Below are 26,382 nucleotides of genomic sequence, written 5' to 3' on the forward strand. Positions count from 1 at the left end.
ACACTATGCTGTAACATCTGGATGACAAGTACGCAGCATCCAACCTGCAGCAACTCCGGATCGTGTGCGCATGCCCTAACTGATCAGTCAGCAGCAGCTTGTTCACAGTTTCCATCTAGCAAATGCAAATTAAGTGTGGGCATTTTGGTGAAATAAGAACTTTGTCAGGTTTGCCAGAAGCAGTGTCCCCTTTCCCTTTGGGCACTATGCTTTTGACCAGGTCGCAAGTGGCTCTGCCTACTTTTGTCATGAATGATGAGATTTACCCCTGTGCAGTCAGGATCTCTGCATGACATACCAGCTGCATGACATCTACTAAATGTAACAAGTGCAGATTTCCTTGGAGGCGATGACATTGACCCTCCCCAGTGGTGAGAATCCACCTCTGATGCACAGTCCTCCACTCAGCACAGCAAGGACTACAGCAGCATGAAGTAACTGGACAGGACTCTCAAAATCATCCTCCTGGACCTCACAGCATGTCCACCATGGACAACAAACCTCTCCTGAGCGACCCCGAAAAATCTAATTATCAGTCTGTGGGAAAAGCCCTGAGAGAAGCTGAAAAGAAATATATAAAGTGAGTGATCAATCTATACATTCTATTTATCCGCTTACCTTTTTATCTATCTACTTATGTATCCTATTCATCTATCTATTCTTCATGTATGTATTTCATATCTATCATTTATCCATCTTACATGTCTATTAACTGTGTAACAATATGTCACATTGTCATATCATTCTATTATCTGTCTAGTATGTTTTCTGCCTTCTATCCATCATATTTATATGTTCATCGTTGTATTATTTATATTTCTTATCTATCCTTAACTATCTTTCCATGTCTTTCTGTCTATTTATTTATATTTATCTACTGTCTGTCTATCTATCTATCTATCTATCTATCTATCTATTATCTATCTGTTTATCATCTATCTGTCTTTCTGTCTATCTATCTGTCTATCTATTATGTATCTATCTATTTATCTAATAAATGGTAAAAAGGGGAACAGCACACTGGTTAACTTATCTCTGGGTGCAGAGCCTCCAGGCAACCCGTCCACTGGTCGTCCACATTCAATATAGATCAAAAAAAGAGGCAGCACTCCATTTTTCAAAAAAGGTGCAGGATTTATTCAAATCCACATGTCAGTGCGACGTTTCAGCTCTATTGAGCTTTTCTCAAGCCTTGAGAAAAGCTCAATAGAGCTGAAACATCGCACTGACATGTGGATTTGAATAAATCCTGCACCTTTTTTGAAAAATGGAGTGCTGCCTCTTTTTTTGATCTATATCTATTTATCTAGCTATCATCTATCTATCTATCTATCTACCTATCTGTCTATTATCTATCTGTTATCTATCTATCTATCTAGGATACAGTAATTGTCACTTCTCATTTTTGGAGATGTTACAACACTTCAAAATGTCACTAGAAATGAGCGCTTGCTGAATGGAAGTCACTTGAGTAATAGAATACTTACTCTGCGTGCACAATCATTATGCAACTTGTATTTTTAATGAATAATTTTATTATTGAACAATTACAGAACTGTTGGTCAATCCAAAAAAGTAAATAAACCCAAAAACTAAATATTTAAGAAAGTAAAAGTGCAGTTTTGTCTTTCTTAGGAGAATATCTTTGTGTGCAGAATTATTATGCAATTATAAGAAAAATGTTACATTTCAACCTCAATTGTTTATTTTCATCTGTGAAAATGAGAATAATAACCAAACAACTCATTATATACAAATATAAATGTCTGATATTTCCTAAAAAATATTAGTGACCAATATAGCCGCCCTTCTTTTCATTAACAGTCATAAGCTGTCCATGTATGGAGTCTGTCAGTTTCTTAAAGGGATAGTCCCATGAAGGAACTTAATTTTAATCAATAAATCTTGGAATAATAATAATTTCCACAATTGGATGTGTTTACAAAATGTTGTTCCTGTGCTGAGATAATCTTATACATGTGCCCCTGCTGTGTACTGTGTAATGGCCGTGTCTGACCGTACAGGGACATGGTCTGATCATACCGCAGCTCCTGGGCAGGGGGGAAAGCAAAATAATATACAGACAGGACAGCACAGGATCACAGCTGATTCTTTCTTTGAGGTAAAGCATTGCTTGAAAAACAGGCAGTGAAATGTTTTACCTCACAAAAAGAATCATTTGTGATCCCCTGCTGTAATGTCTGTATACTCTTTTGCTTTCCCCCCTGCCCAGGAGCTGTGGTATGATCAGACCATGTCCCTGTACGGTCAGACACGGCCATTACATAGTACACAGCAGGGACACATGTATAAGATTATCTCAGCACAGGAACATTTTATTTAAACACATCCAATTGTGAAAATTATTATTATACCAAGATCTATTAATGTAAATGTACTTTGTATGTGGTAAAACCTCTTTAATCTGTTGATGATCAAATTTCCGGACAGCACCAAGCACAGTCTCCCAGACTCTGTTCAGAGAGGTGTCTGTTTTGCTTCACCATAAATCTCCTGTTTAAGAATGGCCCATAAGTGCTCAGTAAAGTTTAGGTGGGGTGAGGAAGGAGCCATGTCTTTATTCTTTCATCTTTAAAGCGTAACCGTCGTTTTAATTTTTATTTCATAAATCAATAGTACACATGAAAATAAGCAACTCTGTCATATATCTTATCGAAGAGATCTGCTTTTCTCTCTGCCAAAATTAATCAGTCATTATCAAAATTCTCAATTCTGAGGTCAAATCTGTATTCACTGTAGACAGACTTTCCCATTACTGAGATAGGAGACTCCAACTGCTACTGATAATATTATATGTAGATGGGAAGAGGGATCAGTTCTGTCTCTACCTCTTCCCTCCATATACATAGAAGTGTATCAGTAGCAGCTGCCATCTCCTACCACAGTAAAGGCTGAGTCACACGATATCGTTGCAACGTCATGCTTTTGGTGACGTAGCAACGATCCCGCTAACGATCTCGTTATGTGTGACAGCGACCAACGATCAGGCCCCTGCTGGGAGATCGTTGGTCGATGGGAATGATCAGGACCCTTTTTTGGTCGCTGATCACCCGCTGTCATCGCTGGATCGGCGTGTGTGACGCCGATCCAGCGATGTGTTCACTTGTAACCAGGGTAAATATCGGGTTACGAAGCGCAGGGCCGCGCTTAGTAACCCGATATTTACCCTGGTTACCATTGTAAAAGTAAAAAAAAAAAAAAACAGTACATACTCACATTCTGATGTCTGTCACGTCCCCCGCCGGCGTTCACAGGGTTAAAACTGCTTTCGGCAAGAGCGCTGCTAATGCACGCACCTCCGGCCGAGAGCTTCCCTGCACTGACTGTGTCAGCGCCGGCCGTAAAGCAGAGCACAGCGGTGACGTCACCTCTGTTACTGCCGGCGCTGACACATTCAGTGCACGCCGGTGGACGCCGGCGGGGGACGTGACAGACATCAGAAGGTGAGTATGTACTGTTTATTTTTTTTTACTTTTACAATGGTAACCAGGGTAAATATCGGGTTACTAAGCGCGGCCCTGCACTCAGTAACCCGATGTTTACCCTGGATACCCGGGGACTTCGGCATCGTTGGTCGCTGGAGAGAGCTGTCTGTGTGACAGCTCCCCAGCGACCACACGACTTACCAACGATCACGGCCAGGTCGTATCGCTGGTCGTGATCGTTGGTAAGTCGTTTAGTGTAACGGTACCTTTATGGGAATGTCTGTCTACCTGACTACAGATTTTACCTCAGAATTGAGATTTTTGATAATGACCAATCAATTTTGGCAGAGAGAGAAGAAAATGTATCTGATAAGATATATGACAGAGTTGCTTATTTTCACATGTACAATTGATTTCTGAAATGAAAATTAAAACATTGGTTATGCTTTAAGGTCTTTACTGGCACACAAGCAGTGCAGATTTCATAGCTGTGATGGAGCATGCCCTGCATAAAAATCCCAGTTTTCTTGAAAGATGCAGACTTTTTCCTCCACCACTGCGAGAAGAAAGTATCTTCTAAAATTGGCAGTAGGTTTGGGAGTTGAGTTTGAGCCCATCTCTAAGGCTGGGTTCACATTACGTTATAGGCATCCGTTAGTCGGACTACGTTACACCGCTGCATAACGCGGTGTAACGTATTCCGTTAACGCCACCATTAAGTCCTATGTCGGACTCATCACTAGCGCACGCCCACAATGGGCGTGCGCTAGCCATGTGCTGTCATTGAGTGACGGACCCTGGAACGCGGGCTGCAGCGTTTACCGGGTCCGTCACTGCTAGCGCAGATAGAGCTAGCAGATGCTCTATCTGCGCTAGCGATGTGACAAGTCGGCACTTGCGTTAACAGCAGCCCGTTAACGTATGTGTTGAACGGGCTGCTGTTAACGCAGTGTGAACCTAGCCTAACCCCAAAAAGTCCAACTAGCTCATCTTTAATAATCCCAGCCCTTAGCTGTTCCCCACTTCCACCTTGCTGGTGTCTGTGTGCATGTGGATGTCTGTGTCCATTACTGCTCCAGCCATGGGCCACCCATCTGGTCTGTCAAGTGTCATTCTCCTCTCATCAGTGCATAAAACCTTTGAACAATCTGTTATCCGATATTTATTGGCCCAGTCTTGCTGTTCCACCTTCTGTGTCTTGCTTAGTGGTGACCTGTTTCAGGATCATTGCCTCAGCCATGTCTCTGAGCACTGAATACCTTGCACTTCTGTGTCTTGTTCAGTGGTGGTTAGGTTTCAGCCTTCTATAAAGGGAATCTGTCAGCAGTTTTGGCCGATACAAGGCCACCACCTTTCAGGGCTTATATACAGCATTCTATAATGCTTTAGATAAGCCCCCAACCCGACCTGGAAGAACCAAAAAATAAGTTTTATTATACTCAGCTGCCGGGCGGTCCGGTCCAATGGGTGTCGCTGGTCCTGGTCTTTTTTTCTCAATGCGTTTTTTGTGGCCCGTTGTCTATTTTTCACAAATATTTTGATGGTTCTGTGATCGCCCCAATATATGAGCAAGTTCAAGAGCACTGCATCCTCTGTAAGACGTGTAACAATTTGTGATTTTTCATTCAAATAATTCTTTTTTTGGGTTCATTTTACACCTTGATAAAGGGCATTGATATCTTTAGGCCAGACTCTCCTCATTACACAAATACATCTCACCTGATTTGCTTCATCCAATAAGCCCTCAGGTTTATACAAGGTTGGAATTGAAAAATCGGCAAAAATTATGTTATGGTCAAAGTACCCACTGCCTATTAAGTCTGTACGCAGTGTATAGCAGTGCTAAATGCTGATCAGCACTGGGTGCCACTATTCCTTAGTAGATTACCAGTATAAAATCTCAAGTATATCCAGGCATGGACTGGTCCACAGGAGAATCCTCCGGTGGGCCCCCATGCAGGACAACAGCTGCAGTGCCATAAGCCATTGATCCACATTGTATGCCCACAAAAAAAGAGGTGCCCTTGTCAACAATTTGGAGATTATTTTCCATACCCAACTTCTGCATATGTGGATAAACTGAGTATGAAGGACCCAGACCTCAGAATCTTACCCCCTTTTTCTCTCTAATGTCTGAAAATTTCAGCTGGGGGACGAGCTCTGAGTCCTCTCGTCCACTAGGTCATGATTTGATGACAATCACTAAGTTGGGGGTCCCTATTTTGAAACTCTTCTTACCTCCTTCCATACAGAACACTAGACAACAAGAAGATGTTCTTGGCCGCCTTTTCCGCCGTTCTTGGTAGCTTCTCCCATGGTTACGGCCTGGTTTACCCCTCACCTGTGCTGCCAGTTCTGGAAGAAGATGTTGATCCAGTTTTGCACATTACAGATGCAGAAAAGTCATGGTTCGGGGTACAGATCTTTTCTCTCTTTGTATCAATCAATGAGTTCTGTGTGGTATTACAGCTTGGCTACATTGAAGTGAATATGACTAAGCTGCAATACCACACACAACCTGTGAGCAGCTGTGGTGCTGTCATTAGAAGAAAGCAGCCATGATTTTCTAATCCTGAATAATGCTTGTAAATGTAATTTCTTTTTTCTCCGGACAGTCCATCTTTGCTCTGGGATGCTGTCTCGGAGGAATAAGCTCGATGTACCTAAATGACCGACTGGGACGTAAACTGAGTATCATGTTCTCGGCTTTTCCAGCAGCGGTGGGCTTCCTGCTCATGGGCAGTGCACAACACGTCTCAATGTTACTTTTGGGCAGGATTCTAACAGGTCTGGCCGGAGGACTGGCAGCATCATCTATACCGGTAAGACTTGTCACTTGTGTATAGTAAAATCTGATTAATAATGCAGAGACATGTGATTAATAATACAGAAAAATCAGATTCATAATGCAGAATAATCTAATTACTAATGCACAAAATAATGCGAAAAACAGTTGATTCCCTTCTCAGCAGGAGCCATGCCCAATTCCATATTACAGATCTAATATCAAAATCTTCCTGCGTCTCCAATTTCACATACAAAATTGTGTCATGTGGCAATGTTTGCTGAGTTATGGAGGTATTCCCACCTGAAATCACCCGAGACACTGCAAAGTGGCAACATATAGTGGATATGGCTTTGTAATACGCAGGCATAATGCCTTTATGTTCCATCATACCAGCTTGGGGTATGTGACTAACTGGTTGCTTGCATTGACTCCTATGCTAACCAATGTGAGTCAGACTGTTTATTATATATACAGTGATAAATCTTTGTCAGATAGCAGGCCCATAGCCACCAGTCTGGTTCTGATTACTGATATGACATGCAAACTACAAAACGAAAAAAAGGCCTGGTTGCCTCAAAAGTGGAAAAATGACAACAATAACGCTTACACCTGGATTTCTACCATTTACTGATATAATATGGACCAAGGAGTTGTACTGAAACGGACTTAAATCCACATGTAATAACCTTAACCGGGACCTCTAGTGAAACAGACATAGATCAGCATGTAATGATATAATGTGGGCCAAAGAGTTCTACTAAAATGGACTTGGAGCAATATGTAATGACATGGTCCGAGGACCTCTATTGAAACGGATGTAGATCAACATGTAATGATATAATGTGGACCAAGGAGTTCTACTGAAACGAACTCAGATCCACATGTAAATAATATAGACACAAACGTATGATATCATATGGATGTGAAATTAATTATATAATATGGGCCAAAGAGTTCTACTAAAATGGACTTAGATAAACATGTAATAATATAACAAGGACCAGGGGGTTATATCAAAACGGACATTTATCAACATGTACTGATATACTATGGCCTAAGAATACAGGGAAATGTTTCTGCCATGTCTTTTGTTGGAAGAAAGATAAAGGGATAGACGGAAAGCAACATTTCTAAAATCTCAAGATGGAAATTACCACATTTACAATGACACTTATATGATAAATATATGGACACCTTCTACCAAAATGAATTAACCTTTGGGCACATACATCTTATGGTAACTGTGTCCCACATTTGTCGCTCTGTTCGTCACACATAATATGGACATCACATACCGTGGAAATTTCCATAATCAGGGGCTATGCATTCCAGGATTTCCACTTATTAACCTTTTTAATGTACAATACGTTCTACAGTGTGAGGACCGTACCATAGCGATCCCCTATCTCAGCTCCCTATTTGAGGCTTTTAGGCCCCCATGCAATGTCATGTACTAATCCATGGTATGTGTAAGCTGCTCTCCTCAGATTTGGGGACAGAAGGGTCATTTATGGTAACTGATCAGCATAGCATTTCATTACCATGCTGAAGTCCAATTTTAGAGCGACAGGATTTCTACGGATTTGCAAGTAAGTACCGTATATGCCAACCTCACAGAAATGACTCACCATTTTCTATTTATTGATTTCGCGATTGTGTGTCAGTGTCGACTGCAGTTCTGGAAATCTACTAATGAATCAGGTGGCTCAGGATAAACAGTTCATGTCACAACTCACAACGCTAACATATGTGATGGTTTGTGTGTTCTAGGTTTATATATCTGAGATCTCCCACGCTGGTGTACGGGGGGCATTGGGCGCCGGTCCTCAGCTGATGGCTGTTTGTGGAGCTTTGGTTCTCTATTCTTTGGGTAAGTGTAGCTGCCGAGGTGCAGTTTTTAACCCCTCAATGACATATGATGTACAAGTTATGTCATATGCCATCTCCCTGACTTTAATGCAGGCTTATAAATCGAGTCCTCATCTTTGCTGGCAGATGATGGCTGTGATAATCAGCCATCATGTGATTGCAACAGAGCTCTATCCACGGTTGTTAACCTGTCAAATGCCGCTGTCAATCTATGACAACGGCATTTACAGCATGCTGGTAGGGAGGTGCGCTGTTCTATGCATGATTACGGGCACTGATGAGCTGCCATGATGGCCAAGTGTCTGCTGAAGACCCCTGTTCTTGTCATGAAAGTTTTCCTGTGAAAGCCAGCCAGTGGCTGATGTTCATAAAAGACCGTGATTTTTGCTATATACAGCAATACTGTGGTATTTAAATATATAGTAGAAGCGATCAGACTCATGCGCCCGAAGGTGAGTAAAGTAAACAAAATGTTTGAAAAAATGAAAGAAAAAATAAAAGTTCAAATCACCCCTTTTCTTCAATTTAAAATTAAGAAATAAATAGAGAACCTAGGTGGGTGGGGCTCGAATCTTCCTTTCTGTCACCATTTACTCTATCGGGTCTCATGTGGTCACTGCAGAAGCCCCAGAAAGGACTCTATGCCACAGCTCCATTTTCAGCCCATTCTCTGATGCTATGGAGGAAAGAAAGGTTCAAACACTGTTTACAATCTGAAACTTCCTTAATGACTCACCTCTTCTATAACCCTTCTTTTCCACCGGGGTTAGATCCTCGTCCCTTCCATTGGTGGGAGTCTAAAGGTTTTGCTACTCTTAAACATCTTACCACACCATTTAATATTTTACTCACCAAACAAGAATTTATGCAAAAGTTTACCCCACCAGCTTTTGAAATATTACGTATTAACCAGATCTTGCACTTCGCTGAGCAAATCTTACGACATGGAGTATCTCACTGTCCTACCAGCTATGAGCAAAAATGCTTAAACGGCCCCTTGGGTAGGGGAGCTATCTCTCTAATATACTCATCCTTAAATACTGTATCAGGGGAAAAAAAGCTCAAATATATGACACAAAGGGAGTGGGATTTCAATATGACAATGTCCCCGGAGGACTGGCAAAAATGTTGCTGCTCCCTTTCCAAGGGTAGCCTCCAAACCTCCCTTGTGGAGACATCCATAAGGCTCCTACATAGGACATATCAGGTTCCGAATAAATTACATGCCATTTACCCAAACCAATCGGATCGATGTTTCAGGGGCTGTGGAGCTCTGGGTGACTTGAGACACATGTGGTGGGATTGCCCAGTAGTTTCAGCTTTATGGCTAAAGATTAAATCTATAGTGGAGGGTTTGTTCGGTAGAACGATCAATCTAGACCCAACGGTTTTCCTTTTAGGCGCCAAGTACCCTGGCTTTTCCAACAAACTTCATAACCTAACCAATCAGCTGTTCTTGTCCACTAAGCTACACATCGCAACGAGATGGAAATCAACTATCCTTTCTCTTTCATTGGTAATTGACATCGGTAATTGACAAAATGAACTCTATCATGCTGTACGAACGAATTCAAGCTACAAGAGAAAGGGACACCAATAGTAACCTTAGCCAAGTTCTAACGCTATCGCTCTAAGGACAAGTGAAGTTTGATGAATTTCCTCAAGCCCGTCCTTTACCCCCATTCAAATAGTGTTTTATGATGCAATGTACGATCTCTTATTCCCCCCCCCCTTTCCTCTTGTTTTCTTAACCTTTTGTCTTTGTCTCTCTGTTTTTATGTTTAAAAATGTTAAAGTTATTCTGGAATATGATTACATTTGTTCACCTTCCCCTGCGTGGGACCTTGTTACGAGAATTTCTTGATCTTTGAAAAATAAAATTTATTGAAACTAAAATTAAGAAATAAAAAAATACACATATATGGTATTGATGGGTTCTTAAAAGTCCGATCTATCAAAATATAAAATAAATTAATCCGATTAATAGACGGCTTCACAAGAAAAAAAATAAAAAATTACAGAATTGCAGGTTTTCATCTGCTGCAACAACAAAAAAAAAGTAATAAGAGGTGATCAAGCATCATATCTACTCCAAAATGATATGAATAAAAACATTGTCTTGGAGCGCAAAAAACAAGCCTTCACCCAGCCCTATAGTACGAAAATTGAAAACGTTACGGGTCCTGATCGCTGCTATGGTAACCCATGATGACATCCGGGTTACCAGAGCTGAGAAACTTCATGTCATGGGCTGTGCATGTCAGGAAGTCTCTCAGGTCAGTGTGCAGGGATTGCAGCGCTGACAGCTTCTATAGCATGCAGATGCTGCTTCATCTGCATGCTATAGAAAAGACCAGCCTGCAAAAAATGATTGTTCCATGGTAAAAAAAAAATGTTTTAAACTCAAAAAATAAAAAATAATAATTAAATAATCAATATTTATACTATAATTAAATAAATATTTGAATAAAAAAATCTAAACAAGAAAAGTACACATATTTGGTATCCCTGCGTCCGTAATCACCCGACCTATAAAACTGTCCCACTAGTTAACCCCTTTAGTGAACACCATAAAAAAAGGCAAAAAACAATTCTTTATCATTATACTGACGAACAAAAAGAGGAATAACACGTGATCAAAAAGACGGATATAAATAAACATGATACTGCTGAAAACATCATCTTGTCCTGCAAAAAGCAATACAGCTCCATCAGCGGAAAAATTAAAAAGTTATAGCTCACAGAATAAAGCAATGCAAAAACAATTATTTTTTATATAAACTAGTTTTTATTGTATAAAAGCGCCAAAACATAAAGAAATTACATAAATGAGGTATCGCTGCAATAGCACTGACCAGAAGAATAAAACTGCTTTATCAATTTTACCACATGCAGAACAGTATAAATGCCTCCCCACAAAAGAAATTCATGAATTGCTGGTTTTTGTTCATTCTACCTCCCAAATATCGGAATAAAAAGCGATAAAAAAAGTCATGTGTCCGAAAATGCTACCAGTAAAAACGTCAACTCGTCCCACAAAAAACAAGACCTCACATGACTCCGTGGGCCAAAATATGGAAAAATTATAGCTCTCAAAATGTGGTGATGCAAAAACTATTTTTTGCAATAAAAGCATCTTTTAGGCTGGTTTCACATGTCCTGATATTCCCCAGTAGTTTACAGCCTGTGGCAGTCACATTAACAGCGCTCCCAGTTGTAAACTGTACATTCCCCTAGATATGGATTACGGCGTGGGACTGACTGTATGCCGGACAGGTATGGGTATATTGTTGGTTTATTATTTTGACTTTTTTTTACAGGAGATTGAGGGATTCGCTTGTAATGGCAGACTAATAATGGGAAACTTTGTTGTGTATGATTTCATTAAAATACTTTTTTCTTACTGTGTGGTGTGTTTAATTAACCCTTTAACAACTATAGGATTAGTAAAGGATAGGTGTCTTATTGATTCCTCTCCATTACTAAGCCGCCTTAATGTCACCTTACAATAGGAAGGTGACATTAACCCCTCATTACCCCACTTTGCCACCACTACAGGGCAAGTGGGAAGAAGCGGGCTAAGCTCCAGAATTGGCGCATCTAATAGATGCGCCTTTTATGGGCAGCTGCGAGCTGCTGTTTTTAGGTTGGGGGGGCCATATCCATGGCCTCTTACCAGCCTGAGAATAGCAGCCCGCACCTGTGAATTTTGCCGCGTTGGTTGAAAAGCATAGGGGGGACCCCACGTCAGGTTTTTCTTTCATTCATTCTCCCCTGCTCAATGGCCGAGCAGGGGAGAAGGTATGACAGCCGCATTCAGCACCACACGCAGGGGAACAGTGCTTACAGTAGCGCTTCTTCCCTGGCGGCAGTCCGTGCACACGGAGGACAGTATACACTGTTCTCCGTGTGCACGTGTGTGGCACGTTTTGTGGCCCGTATGTCTGGGTAAAAACTGACATATCTGTGTCTTTTGCACACAGACACGCAGTCCGTCAAAACACGCTGACATGTTCATAGACCCCTTCATATGAATAGGTTTACGTGTGTCAGTGTCTCCGGTACGTGAAAAAAACTGTCACTAAACTTACCGGAGACACTGACATGTGAAACCGACCTTAGTGTTTGACAGCAGCCAAACATAAAAAAACACTATAAGGCTTCTTTCACACGTCCTGATATTTCCGGTATCGGAGATGTCAGTGTTTGAGTGTGTAATACTTGCTGCACACGTGTGGCATCTGTGTGCTGCATCAGTACCACAAGGACGGGCGCAGGGGAGAATGATGAGAGCCGTGTTCAGCACCCGGCGACGGGGAACAGCGCTTACTGTAACGCTTCTTCCCCGGTGCTGATGCATGTCACATGGATGACATCCATGTGTGTTATGCGTATGCACGTGTGCTGGATGTTTTGTGTCCCATGCTCACATTAGAAACTACATGTCAGCATGCTTTTCCCATGGACACACGGTCCATGGAAACACAATGACATGTGCACAGACCCATTCACTTGAATAGACAAATAGTGCTCTGATCCTCCCGAGTCTCTCCTCATGGCTGGCCAATGGTATACAATTCTGTGACACACCCATATTGTCAATATGATCACTGCACCACTAGTTGAATTCATTGAGAGGTGTAGTTCATAAAATGGGGTCACTTATGGGGGGGGGTTCTGCTGTTTTGGCACCTCATGGGCTCTCCCAGTGGGTCATAGCACCTGCAAACCATAATAGTAAAATCTGGCGCTCCTTCCCTTGTGAGCTCTGCCATGCGCCCAAACAGTGGTTTACCCCCACATATGGGGTATCAGCGTACTCAGGGCAAATTGCACAGTAACTCTTGGGGTCCAATTTCTTCTATTACCCTTGGGAAAATAAAAAATTGGGGGTGAAAACATCAGTTTTGTGGAAATTGTATGATTTTTTATTTTTACGGCTCTACGTTATTAATGTCTGTGAAGCACTTGGGGGTTCAAAGTGCTCACCACACAGTTACCTAGGGGGTCTAGTTTACAAAATGGTGTCACTTGTGGGGAGTTTCCACTGTTTAGGCACATCAGGGGCTCTCCAAACATGACATGGTGTCCGATCTTAATTCCAGCCAATTTTGCATTGAAAAAGTCAAACGGCACTCCTTCCCTTACGAGCTCTGCCATGTGCCCAAACAATGATTTACCCCCACATATGGGGTATCGGCGTACTCGGGACAAATTGCACAACAACTTTTGGGGTTTTTGATAAAATAAAAAAATTGGATCTGAAGTAAATTTTTTGTGAAAAGAAGTTAAATGTTCATTTTTTAAAAATCATTCCAAAAATTCCTGTGAAGCACCTGAAGGGTTAATAAACTTCTTGAATGTGGTTTTGAGCACCTTGAGGGGTGCAGTTTTTAGAATGGTGTCACTTTTATCATATAGACCCCTTAAAGTGACTTCAAATGTGATGTGGTCCCTAAAAAAAATGTTGTAAAAACGAGAAATCGCTGGTCAACTTTTAACCCTTTTAACTTCCTAACAAAAAAAAATTGGTTCCAAAATTGTGCTGATTTAAAGTAAACATATGGGAAATGTTGCTTATTAAGTATTTTGTGTAAAATATCTCTGTGATTTAAGGGCATGAAAATTCAAAGTTGGAAAATTGCAAAATCTTCAATCTTATTGCAAAATTTCCATTTTTTTCACAAATAAACGCAAGTAATATCAAAGAAATTTTACCACTATGATGAAGTATAATATGTCACCAGAAAATATTGTCAGAATAACCGGGATTCATGGAAGCGTTCCAGAGTTATTACCTCATAAAGGAAAAGTGGTCACAATTGTAAAAATTGGCCGGTCATTAACGTGCAAACCACCCTCGGAGTAAAGGGGTTAAAAAAACAAGCTGTAAAAAAACTATCAAAATAAGCTTCATATAGTATCAATTGAATCATTAGTTTGACCGCAAAAAAAAGCTGTCAGGCAGCACTATTAAATGAAAAAATAATAATAAAATTACGGGTCACAGAAAATGGTGACACAAATCAAATTTCTTCTTTTATGAAGTTCAGAATTTTCTTTGCACATTAAATTAAAAATAAATTAAAAAGCTCTACAAGTTTTGTGTTGCTGTAATCGTACTGAGCTGAAATATCATGTTTCCAGGTCATTTTTTATTGACAATTTTAGCCGTAAAAACAAAAAAAACAAAAATAATGGAAAAATTGCGATTTTTTTTTTTTTTTTTTTTTTTTTTCACCACACTTTTCCTTTGTTTTTCAGTACATTGTATGGTAAAATGAATGGTGTAATTTAAAACTACAAGTCATCCCACAAAAAAAACAAGCCCTCATATGAGTAAAAAAAAGGTTAGTTCTCTTGGGAAAAGTGGTGGAAATGAGAAAGCGCAATCTGACAGGATTAGTGCTGGCAGCCATCTGTGCTTCTTCTGGAATGAGTGTTCCTCTGGTAATTATGAGCTGTCAGCAGCAGATTATTGAGGACACAGTCTGGCCACGTTTATGGCTTCTCATGCTAGCGCAGAACAGTATTTCTCTCAGTATTTTATCACACCATGTCTGTCTGTCAGTGTACAGGAGCGTCTCTGCCCTGCGCTCTCTCTGTCACTTTGTGAGGTAATTTTTTTTTTTTACACCTAACTTTATTAACAACATGTCATGGCTGACGACAGTCATGTACACAGCTATTTAGTTATAGCTGTAACCGCAGTCATAACATGTCAGCATCCAACTCACTATTATACTTTATGTTACAATCAGGGCCAGCGTTAGGGGCAGGCAGACCAGGCAGCTGCATAGTGCCCCCGCTCCCCCACCTACTGCCAGCGCCGACTCCCCCGCTGCCACCGCATTGAACTATACCAGCATCTGCCGGTACAGTTCAAAGGAATGATGGAGGAGAGAGCGTCAGCTGATGCTCCCTCTCCCATCATTCCCCGCTCTGCCTCTGACACTGCGGGTGCATGATGACGTTCGTGCACTCACTGTGTGGCAGGCAGTGCAGCCGCTGAGACAGGAACAAGGAGTAGCACGGGCACGAGGAGAGGTGAGGAGTGTGGGTTTTTTTCACTATAAGGCCGGAGTCACACACAACGTATAAAAATACGGTCCGTTTTTGATGGCTGAGATACGCAGAAAATTTCCTGAACAGTGATCCGTATTCAATGTGAGGATGCGATTTTTTTTTCAATTCTGTGTGTCATCAGTATGGCATCCGTATGGCATCCGTATGGCATCCGTACAGCGAGATTTTCTCGACGGCTTGCAAAATGGACATAGAATGGATGCATGGGCTCAAATATTCGTAAAAAATATATTCAGTCTATATATATATATATATATATATATATGTCAGTGAGACACATATATATACAAATATTTATATTTCATATGCTAGATAGCAGAAAAGCCGGTAATTCAATTGCCGGCTTTTGCTATCTCCTTCCCAAACCTGACAGGATATGAGACATGGTTACATACAGTAAACCATTTCATATCCCTTATTTTTTTACATATTCCTCACTACTAATATTAGTAGTGTGTGTGTATGCAAAATTTTAGGGCTCTAGCTGTTAAAATAAAAGGTTAAATCACGGAAAAAACTGACATGGGCTCCCGCGCAATTTTCTCCGCCAGAGTGGGAAAGCCAGCGACTGAGGGCAGATATTAATAGCCTAGAGAGGGACCATGGCTATTGGCCCCCCTGGCTAAAAACATCTGCCCCCAGCCACCCCAGAAAAGGCACATCTGTAAGATACGCCTATTCTGGCACTTAGCCTCTCTCTTCCCACTCAGGGGTAGCGGTGGGACTGGGGTAAGAAAGGGTTAATGTCACCTTGCTATTGTAAGGTGACATTAAGCCAGGTTAATAATAGAGAGGTGTCAATAAGACACCTATCCATTATTAATCCTATGTTCTTAAAGGGTTAAAAAAACCACACACATTAGGAAAAAAGCATTTTAATGAAATAAAGACACAGTGTGTTGTAATAGTTTATTAAGCGCTCAATCCAATTGAAGACCCTTGTCACCTGAAACAAAGTTAAAATAAAAAAAAACAACAATATCCCATACCTCTCCGGCGTTACAGTCAAGTCCCATGATGTAAATCCATCAGAAGGGATTAAATAATTTTACAAGCAGAAGCTCTGCTAATGCAGCTTGTGCTCCTGCCTGTAAAATCTGGGGAATTAATGGGCTGCAGGGGAAACGTTGAACGATTTCAATATTGTCGATCACACTCGTTTAGCGGCCTGAACTCAGCGCATGTAAATACAACAGAAATGCTTCTGTTGATGTGCAATATGGTAGCATTTGGGGCCCCATTTTAAACTTTGCCTAGGGCCCCACTTTGCCTAAAACCGGCCCTGGTTACAATTCTCCACCATGGTTAAGATCTCTGCTTCCCATTAATGAATGAAAACCAAAATGTCTTAAAGTTGGTGCAAATCGATTCACATGACCTGTCCATCAGCCATGATTGTAATGAGAACCACCGTTTAACTGATGACATTCGCGGCCCTTCTTCTGATTAGCCGGCCTCGCACTGCAAAGATGATGTTGCTCCAGGCTGGCTAATCAAAATAGCTTGCCTCCGATGGCCAGAGATTACTGACTTGGCCAATAAACCGAGTCATGCAAGTTAATTTGCACCAACTCTAGTTTTCACCCATTCCCGCCACAGCCAATTTTCATTTTTGAGCTTTCATTTCTTTCTTCTTTTTTTTTTTCAAGAACAATTACGTTTTTATTTTTCTATCCCAATAGTCGAAAGAGGGCTCATTTTTCTTTTTCGGGTGGGGGGGTTCCAGTTTTGAATTACACTATTAATTTTACCACATAATGTACTAAAAGGTGTGGGAAAAAAATTACAAGTGACAAGGTGAAAAAAATTCCATTTTTTACGGCTGTCATTTTGCGGTAAAAATGATCCGGTAAGGCTATGTTCGCACGTTGCGCTGTTGCAGCATTTTTCAAGCATTTTTTCATGCAAATTTTCATCTGCGTTTCACATTACCAGCAAAGTTTATGAGATTTCACAAGTCTCATGCACAAACCTTGTCTTTTTCCTGACTAAGGCCGGTTTCACATGTCAGTGCCTCCGGTACGTGTAGCTGTAGGGGATATAAATATGTTATATAAATAGCACGGGACCTAAAACTTAACTTTTATTAAACTACACAAACAACAAAGTGATGAACTCAAACCACCCAGTGAGGGGAAAAAAGGTATATATAGACACACAAGGGAATATTTAAAATAAATGCTGAGTTACAATACAGTCCTATATAGGTACTTGAATAGTCTTAGTATTGTATATTGCTCGTCTCTTGGTTGTATAGAACTTGTGGCAATACAGATATAACATACCAGCATTAATTTGCCATAGAGTCAAAGTATTCGTAGACCCCCAAACGAAACGTACAACGTTATATAGCCACAAAGAGTCATCAAAACTTGAATAAAAACGGGGAAAATTGGCAGCGGTCAATTTATAGCAAGCCGCACTCAACGGTTGTTATGTCCATACCATTTTTGGCTATTTACTACCACACTTGTCTGCCACACTTATATCCCCATGATTCCCAAGGCAAGTTTATCTTATACTCAGCATATATATTGCAGCATAAAAACAGAGTCCCCAAATAGACAATGATGCATAGTTTTGTCACACACAGACTCTTATCAGTATAATGGGTTTATGCTCTCCCAAATCCATCTTTTATAGATATCTGGTGTGTTGCTATAAGTAGGGCATCATATTATTCTTAAAACGGTTGCTTAACAATGGCGATAATGTGGTACATCAAATACGCTTAAGCAACCATAATGCAATGAATCCAATCCGTTTCACACGGGAACCAAAAGCACATTATTTTAATGCCATGCAAATGGTTTGATCTCACCCATCACCTACAGCCCAATCATGCTGTTCAAGTCAAAGGAAGATCAGGTAACCGGCCTCTATTGCGGAATAGCGTCTCCGATGCGTTTCATCCTTTCATGGACTCATCAGGGGAGCAATCAATATCTATGATGGATGCGATGTAAATATGTTATTGTTCCCTCTTCTCCCCAACCCCTTTAAGTGTGCATAATGAATGTTATTATGTGTTCGTACACGGTGGTACTGCTACACATAATGTGTATTACCACGTGTACAAGAGCATTGCTATACTGTCCGTATATTGCTTTGTATATGAGGGGGCACTGTAGCATATAGATAGAGTAGGAGGGGCACAGTGGCATAAGTGGCATAGTTTTAGTCAGTCGGGGCCTTGGCCCCCGTGCAGCTCACACAGCTGCCTGTCCAGAAGTCACTGTGTCCCGCAACATTGAAGAAAGGGGCCCAGCATAGCATACATAGTACTGAAGAATTCCTCTCGGAGGAAAGAAGTACAGAGATGCTGCGGACGCAGCTAAATGAATCTGTCCCCATAGAGAGAGAGAGAAGATTGTTCAGCCAGGCAGTACAAGCAAGATGTGGCAGATCTTTGCCTGGGCGGCAGTTCTTAGAACCGGGGCGAAGCGGTGTAGGACTCCCCCATGTGAGGCAAGAATTCTGGATGGAATAGATTCTGCGGGTCTGGAAGATACAGTCTGACCCGGGGCTGAACATAGTGTTGGAAAGGACAAAGAAGGGACAGAAAGGAAGAAATCAACTGTGATACTTGAAGTGCCTGTATTAGAACAAGCTGTGCTGAGTAAAAGAGTTAACTTTGAAGTTGAGCCGGAGTGTGTCTCCATTATTGTGGAACCGTCTATGAGGAATACATCCCATACCGGGCAAGTCCAGATGGCCAAGCTACAAGGTACTGCAACAGAGAGATGTGATCTTATGTAGGAGGGAGTCCAGGGAGTGATACAGGGATTGCTGTCGGCCATGGCTACCTCCCTGGCTCCCCCCTCCTACACTTGGCGTAGTCAGCAGGATCTCACTGCCCCATATGGCGGTGAAGCCAGCGTGGCGACGAAGACCGAAGAAAATGTTTTGGATGTGACTACCGCCGCAACTTCAGGAGGTATGGATGCCCTGTAGATGGCGGAAAATCTGGATGTGACTGAAAATTTATTAAGGACTGACTCAACCAAGATGACGATCAAGAAGGCGGTGAGTGGCTCCAAAAAGAAGGACTATTGCTATAATTGTACCCTCCGTGGGTGTGTCTGCGCTGAAATTAAGTTCCTTTGAGCGACACCTCCGGAGAATGCTCCGAAGAAATGTACCCCCATTCCTACTGGAAGCGACCCCACCCTGGAATGGGTGCGGCCCAGAAGAACATCATGGCTGCAGCTGCACTGTGTCATTATGTGATTCAGCACCGTCAGGCATGCATCGGTCCTGTGGCGGTAGAGGGGTACACTGCTTCGAGTGGCAATGGCGGCAGGAGAAAGAGCGGGCCCGGTCCGTGCAGCAGAACAACGTCGCGTGAGGAACAGAGTCCCTACCTGAAGCCAGGGAACCTCGGAGTCTGTTTGAGACCGTATACCATCCCAAGAAAAAACAGCGACAAGCCCCAAAGGAGCAAGTGTCATCCCATCTGAAGCCTCCGGGTCTGGAGCCGAGTCGTCTATTGAGGCCGGATGTTGTTGCTGCGATTCCGGAGCCTCCACGTCCACCGAATCTCAAACCGGAAACTATGCCACAGCCGGGACTACTTCCGGAAAGAAGTTCCGGGGACCACGGAGAGGACGTGAACAGAGCACGACAGCCAGGGGCGGTGAGTAAACATCCACCCGTGTCCCAAGAATACCGTCTCCATCTGGAGCCCGTTCCTGGTCGTTACTCCCTGCCGCGGCTAACCGACCTGTGAGAGAGGAGTCGGAGGTCCAGAGCCGCACTACAGCTCACCTGGTGCTGGAGGGGAGATGTGCCATGTGTCACCAGGTGCCCCAGGGAGCCGTGGTTCCTGCTCGCCTCGTGGGGGGTCCCTTCCCTTCCCCCGACCAACAGGCCTGGATCGCCGGGGTCGTAGAACAGAAGTAGAAAAGGGAGAATGAAGTTTGGGCCGTGTTGCGCCAGCCAGGAGGTGGTGCTATAGCTGTTCGCCACACCTATGGCCAGCTGTCTTCTGTGGAAATAGGCCAAGGCTACGGTATCATACGCGAGGTCAAGACCCATCACAAGGTCTATGTAAATGCAGCCTCAGTTAAATTTGGAAGGATACTGAAAAAAGGGGACTGGGTCTCCTTTTTCAAAGAGCGTTGCCCACGGGGCTATTTCGTGGTGGCGGTGGCCCTATGCACCCCGGAGGAGATAGCACAACATACGGACTTGAGCTCGACACAGTTGAGTGCCCGTGATGTCTTGCCACCCCTGCCTCTCCGAGGCAACCTGTGACTGCTGTGGCCACAGAGTCACCCCTGATCTGGGACAGGGAAAGGGAACCTGATGTTATTGGAGCGGCACGAGGCGCGTGTCATTGAAGAGACTGAACTCTTGCGTTTCTGGTGCCGTTGCACCGTATACTAAAAGGACAGTTCCGCGTCCTTTCAGGGCAGAAGAGAAGCTCCCTGTTGTTTTCCTCAGTGGAAAGAAAGTTCCATGGCCAAAAGCGGTCACACAGGACGGTAGTGTTTTTCTTGTGTGTGTTTGCTTGTTCCGGAGGACTGCGAACCTGATGAATAACATTTAGAGCCTATGGACTCTTTTTCTCTTTGTTGCACCCGTGGTGCTCATTCTGCTGGAGAAGCAGGACTCTACAGTAAAATTGTGTTTCCAGTACAGGAGTACCATGTTTAAAGGAAGGGGGTCATCTCCCCCTCTGGAGATATCATGGACATGACTCATATTGAGTCCTTTCTATTGTTTAAATAATGTTTTATATTTAAAGGTTGCCATGGTTGAGGACAACCATCTTTAAAGTAAGGGGAAATGTAGGGGATATAAATATGTTATTGTTCCCTCTTCTCCCCAACCCCTTTAAGCTTGCATAATGAATGTTATTATGTGTTCGTACGTGGTGGTACTGCTACACATAAAGTGTATTACCATTATGTACAAGAGCATTGCTATACTGTTTGTATATTGCTCTGTATATGTTTTGCACACTTTGTGTTAGGGAAAGTTTGTCTCCGGGCCCAGTATAGTGATAAGGGCGTAGTGTCCATAGTTGGCCATTAGAGGGGGACACTGTAGCATATAGTTAGAGTAGGGGGGGCACAGATGGAGCACCCGCTAGGACCGTGGGGTACTCGGTACCGGGCCGGTTCAGTTCTTAAAGCGGTGGTCACGGTGGCAGTGACCTGGTCCGTGGCCCTGGGCTTTCAGTAAAAGGGGGTTAATGAAAGTGGGAATAAAGTGTAATGTAGTAGTGTTCGTGACGCCACCTGTGGTACTCAGCTAGGGATGGCTAACGCTGCTTAAAGGGGTCCTCTGGGGATGATGGCATTGCAGTAGAGGTGGTATAGCTCCCCACAGGTAGAGCTTAGTCCCCAGGGCTCCCGGTGCAGTTGGTAAGGATGATAGATGGTGAAGTGCAGGAAAGAATTGGAGGACACAAGGTTGCAGTCTCTTTACCTTTAACTGATGCAGTTCCGGTACAGGATACAGGTGGTCTTTGGAATCCAGGCAGCCTGGAAGCTATTCGGAATCCCCCTAGCCAGGTGGGGTTGGAAGCCTTCCTTACTGGGCTGCATTCTCAGTCCCTTGCTGCCTGAGAATTCACACAAGGTCCTCTCTCAATCTGTCCTCTTAGGTGAACACTACCCACATGGCGAGCAACTCAAGCCTTTTTCAGGTGTCCGTTCTCGTGGTGACTCTGGGCTCTAATCTACTGCTGTGCCTTCGGGTGTAATTGTGGCTGGGAGACTTGGAATCTCCTGTCCGTCGGTTTCTGCTGTGAGGCATACAGTTCCCCCCACAACCTCGGACTTCTGGTCTCTGGTTTCTGCACTTGATCCTGGGAGTGAGCTCACTCTAAGCTCCACTCCCAGTTTCTCTCTCCTCCTATGCTCCTTCTCATCTCACTGTCTCCTACAGACTGCCCGACTATCCTGTCAGGAGCTGCAGAACCGCACGTCTGCTCAGCTCCAGCTCTCCTCACAGACTCTCTATTAACTCCTTCTCCAGCCAGAATATATAGGGAAGCTACTCTGAAACCAGGTCCAGAGCTCCCCCTTCTGACCTGGAGTCAGAACAGTGTTATATGTACGTGTTACCTGTTAAAGGGATCCTTGTCGCTTCCAGGCATGGCATCACCCTGCCCGTGAGGAAAGCAATACCAATGTGACAACCGGCTTCCTGGGGTGTCACATCCCCTTGTTAAATCCAGTACTCTTGGACTGGGAAAACATAAACAATAAATGGGTTAAGACATACAAAATTTTTGAAATGCGCATTTTAACTGTAACAGGTAATATAAACTTTTCTTCCCTTTATGGGAGGTTACTTTCTTGAACGTTGCAAATCACTATAATATAAGGTGAAAAATAGCTTTACCAAAAATAGAACTTTCTGCAACACAAAATAGTACTTGTTAATATTACTCATTCATATATTAAACTGTCAGAAATATACTAACACTTTTCCCTAGCAAGTGCAACAAATTCAACATATTCTGGAACTGAGGTAGTGCAAACATGTACAAGGTACAAACAGCATTCAAGTGGAAAACATTATTTCAGCAACACTTCTGCTCAACAAGTTGTGAGATCCAGGTCTTTCATAGGCACCGCCATCCTCTTCAGCAGTGCCTCTTTCCACACGGCCACCGGTGCCAGCTGCGACCGTAGGAGCCACGCTTTTCCCACACTCTTCTCTTCCTCTTTGTTGTGTGAGAGGTCCTTGCTCCACTTTCCCGCCAACAATCTTTGGAGGTGGATCCGTCCTCCTGACGGACAAGTTCCTTTCGCATTACAGTCTCTGCAGTGGGCGTGTCCGGCTTTCGTGTCTGTCCTCGGGCTCCACCCATGACAGCACATCTTCTCCGTTCCTCACCCGACACGTGGTCCAACAATGGTGGCAATTAAACAATTCGGTATAATCCATGGCGCACAGGATTGATCCATCCTGTTCGTGATGCCAAATTGGAGCGCCTGCTAGAATCGTGGGGTACTCGGTACCGGGCCAATTCTGTTCTTATCCCCTTAATCCCATATGACGTACTATCCCATCGAGGTGACTTGGGACTTAATTTCCAGTGACGGGATAGTACGCCATATGCAATCGGCCGCGCTCAAGGGGGGAGCGTGGCCGAACGCGGCCGGGTGTCAGCTGACTATCGCAGCTGACATCCGGCACTATGTGCCAGGAGCGGTCACGGACCGCTCCTGGCACATTAACCCCCGGAACACTGCGATCAAACATGATCGCAGTGTTTCGGCGGCATAGGGAAGCATCCCGCAGGAAGGGGGCTCCTTGTGCGCTTCCCTGAGACCCTCGGAGCAATACGATGTGATCGCATTGCTCCGAGGGTCTCCTACCTCCTCCTCCCTGCAGGCCCCGGATCCAATATGGCCACGGGGCTGCTTCCGGGTCCTGCAGGGAGGTGGCTTGCAAGCGCCTGCTCAGAGCAAGCGCTTGCAAGCGTCCCTGCAGTGCCTGTCAGATTGCTGATCTGACACAGTGTTCTGCAAATTGTCAGATCAGCGATCTGACCCAATAATATGATGCCCCCCCTGGGGCAATGTTATAAAGTAAAAAAATATATATTCACATATGTAAAAAAAAAAAAAAAGCTAACTAAGTAAATAAAAAATATATATACAGTATTGTTCCCATAAATACATTTCTTTATCTAAAAAAACACAAAACAATAAAAGTACACATATTTAGTATTGCGCGTCCGTAACGACCCGACCTATAAAACTGTCCCGCTAGTTAACCCCTTCAGTGATCACCGTAAAAAAAAAAAAGGCAAAAAACAACGCTTTATTATCATACTGCCGTACAAAAAGTGGAATAACACGCAATCAAAAATACGGATATAAATAATCATGGAACCGCTGAAAACGTCATCTTGTCCTGCAAAAAATGACCTGCGATACAGCATCATCAGCGAAAAAATAAAAAAGTTATAGTCCTCAGAATAAAGTGATGCAAAAATAATTATTTTTTCTATAAAATAGTTTTTATCGTATAAAAGCGCCAAAACATAAAAAATGATATAAATGAGGGATCGCTGTAATCGTACTATCCCGAAGAATAAAATTGCTTTATCAATTTTACCAAACATGGAATGGTATAAACGCCCCCTCAAAAAAGAAATTCATGAATAGCTGGTTTTTGGTCATTCTGACTCACTAAAATCAGAATAAAAAGCGATCAAAAAATGTCACATGCCCGAAAATGGTACCAATAAAAACATCAACTCGTCCCGCAAAAAAAAGACCTCAGATTACTCTGTGGACCAAAATATGGAAAAATTATAGCTCTAAAAATGTGGAGACGCAAAAACTATTTTTTGCAATAAAAAGTGTCTTTTAGTGTGTGACAGCTGCCAATCACAAAAACCCCGCTATAAATAGTAAATCAAACCCCCCTTCATGACCCCCTTAGTTAGGGAAAAATAATAAAATAAAAAAATGTATTTATTTCCATTTTCCCATTAGGGTTAGGGTGGGGCTAGGGTTGGGGCTAGGCTTAGGGTTAGGGCTAGGGTTGGGGCTAGGGTTAGGGTTGGGGCTATGGTTAGGGTTAGGGTTGGGTCTAGGGTTAGGGTTGGGTTTAGGGCTAGGGTTAGGGCTAGGGTTGGGGCTAGGGTTAGGGTTAGGGTTGGGGCTAGGGTTAGGGTTGGGTTTAGGGCTAGGGTTAGGGCTAGGGTTAGGATTGGGGTTAGGGCTACAGTTAGGGTTGGGGCTAAAGTTAGGGTTAGGGTTGGGGCTAAAGTTAGGGATAGGGTGGGGCTAAAGTTAGGGTTAGTGTCACGGATCCCTACTCCGTGGTGTCACTAAATCGTCATGTATCCGATCTCTCACATGCCTGCAAGGGTTATCTATCTCCCCACTCTCAGTCCAGCATTCAACCTTTGTCATAAGTAGTAATGGGAGCATAAATCACACACCAACCCAGGCCACACACCCGCTCATACACGCTGCCACCACTCACTGAATACACGGGCGATGAGTCCCGGACTATTAATACTAATATTGTCTACCACTCATAAGGCTCACACACCTTAGGCTATGGATTCTTTTAGAACATGCAAGGCTCAACTTGTTAAAGTTTTATACTTTAATACAAAAAAGGTTCAGTGCTTACAATAAGAAAAGGTATAAAAATACGATAATAAAAAGACATACAACTTATGCAAAACAGTCTAAAAATAAACAGGAGAAACTTACAGAAATTATCTAACTGGTAGTTGTTTTCTGCTCCCTGAGGGTAGGACGAATGAAGATTGGATCACACCAGCTTCTCAGGCTGCCCCCATTGTGTGAACACAATTCTCAGTATACAGCCTTAATTTATAGCTTGGTCTGGAAGTCAGGTTGCTAGACCGCCCCCTCAGGTTAATATCATAATTCCTGGCTTTTTGATTGGGCCGCGGCTGCGCTACTAATGAATATATTATTTTTTCTCTTGAGATAACCTGTGTAAAGGTTCTTACGGATAGATGCCATCAGGCCGCAATTAACATCTCCCCTCCAAGAGCTAGGAGGTGTCAAATGTTCCCTTTCAAAATCAATAGGAAGGGGGGCACTAATTGGAAAGGAAACAATAAATGAAAAAAAAGGAGTGCACTACCTAGTCTATACATAACAACATCCATCAACAAGAGAAAAGATAGACCAATTGGGTTAGGCACAACCACAAATGCATGAATATCAAAAAATCCTTTATCACCTCACAAAAGTACATAAAAACATTCAAAATTCATAACAAGAAGTCACACCCCCACTCATAGGTTTAAGTCAAACCCTGAGTCAATAACAATTGAAATAACAACATGAATAACATGAACAATATTATGAATACAATTACATGCTAGACCCCGTGCGCACCGAAATATCGGTCCCAAATAATATTAATGTTCTGTCCAGGCAAAAGCCAATGTATCAGCGACCCATAGATATTTGATGACCCTGTTTGCTGGAAAATGAGGCACTCTGGACCAGTATCATATAGGGTAAATAGCAACAACCCCACACTATGGTCCGGAAAATTACAATGGCAAAGTCATGGTCCAGAGTCCCGGATTCCTGTGACCACTAAATGAACAAAGCAGTACATAAGCGCGCACCAAAATGATCTGATAAAAGGCTCAAGAAAATGGAATTCCCAGAAGGGGGAATCGGGTAAGATAGCCCTGAAAAAAGGGGTGTGTGAAGGACAGGC

The 26,382-nt window shown here is 42.9% G+C and overlaps 1 protein-coding gene across 2 annotated transcripts in view; it reads left to right on the top strand.

Moving 5' to 3' along the window:
- Positions 1-326: 326 nt before the first annotated feature.
- The window catches only part of LOC143805251 (solute carrier family 2, facilitated glucose transporter member 6-like), a 59,182-nt gene continuing 33,126 nt past the window's right edge, over positions 327-26,382 (top strand). Inside the window, exons 1-4 of one of the 2 annotated variants that reach the window (XM_077284339.1) lie at positions 327-580; positions 5,699-5,861; positions 6,062-6,268; positions 8,005-8,104. In XM_077284339.1, coding sequence (XP_077140454.1) covers positions 480-580; positions 5,699-5,861; positions 6,062-6,268; positions 8,005-8,104 — 571 coding nt within the window. In that variant the 5' untranslated portion in view covers positions 327-479. The remainder of the gene's footprint in view (positions 581-5,698; positions 5,862-6,061; positions 6,269-8,004; positions 8,105-26,382) is intronic. The other variant, XM_077284340.1, reaches the window with a different exon arrangement.

Source organism: Ranitomeya variabilis, chromosome 2, assembly GCF_051348905.1.
Source record: "Ranitomeya variabilis isolate aRanVar5 chromosome 2, aRanVar5.hap1, whole genome shotgun sequence".
NCBI classification, from domain to species: domain Eukaryota; kingdom Metazoa; phylum Chordata; class Amphibia; order Anura; family Dendrobatidae; genus Ranitomeya; species Ranitomeya variabilis.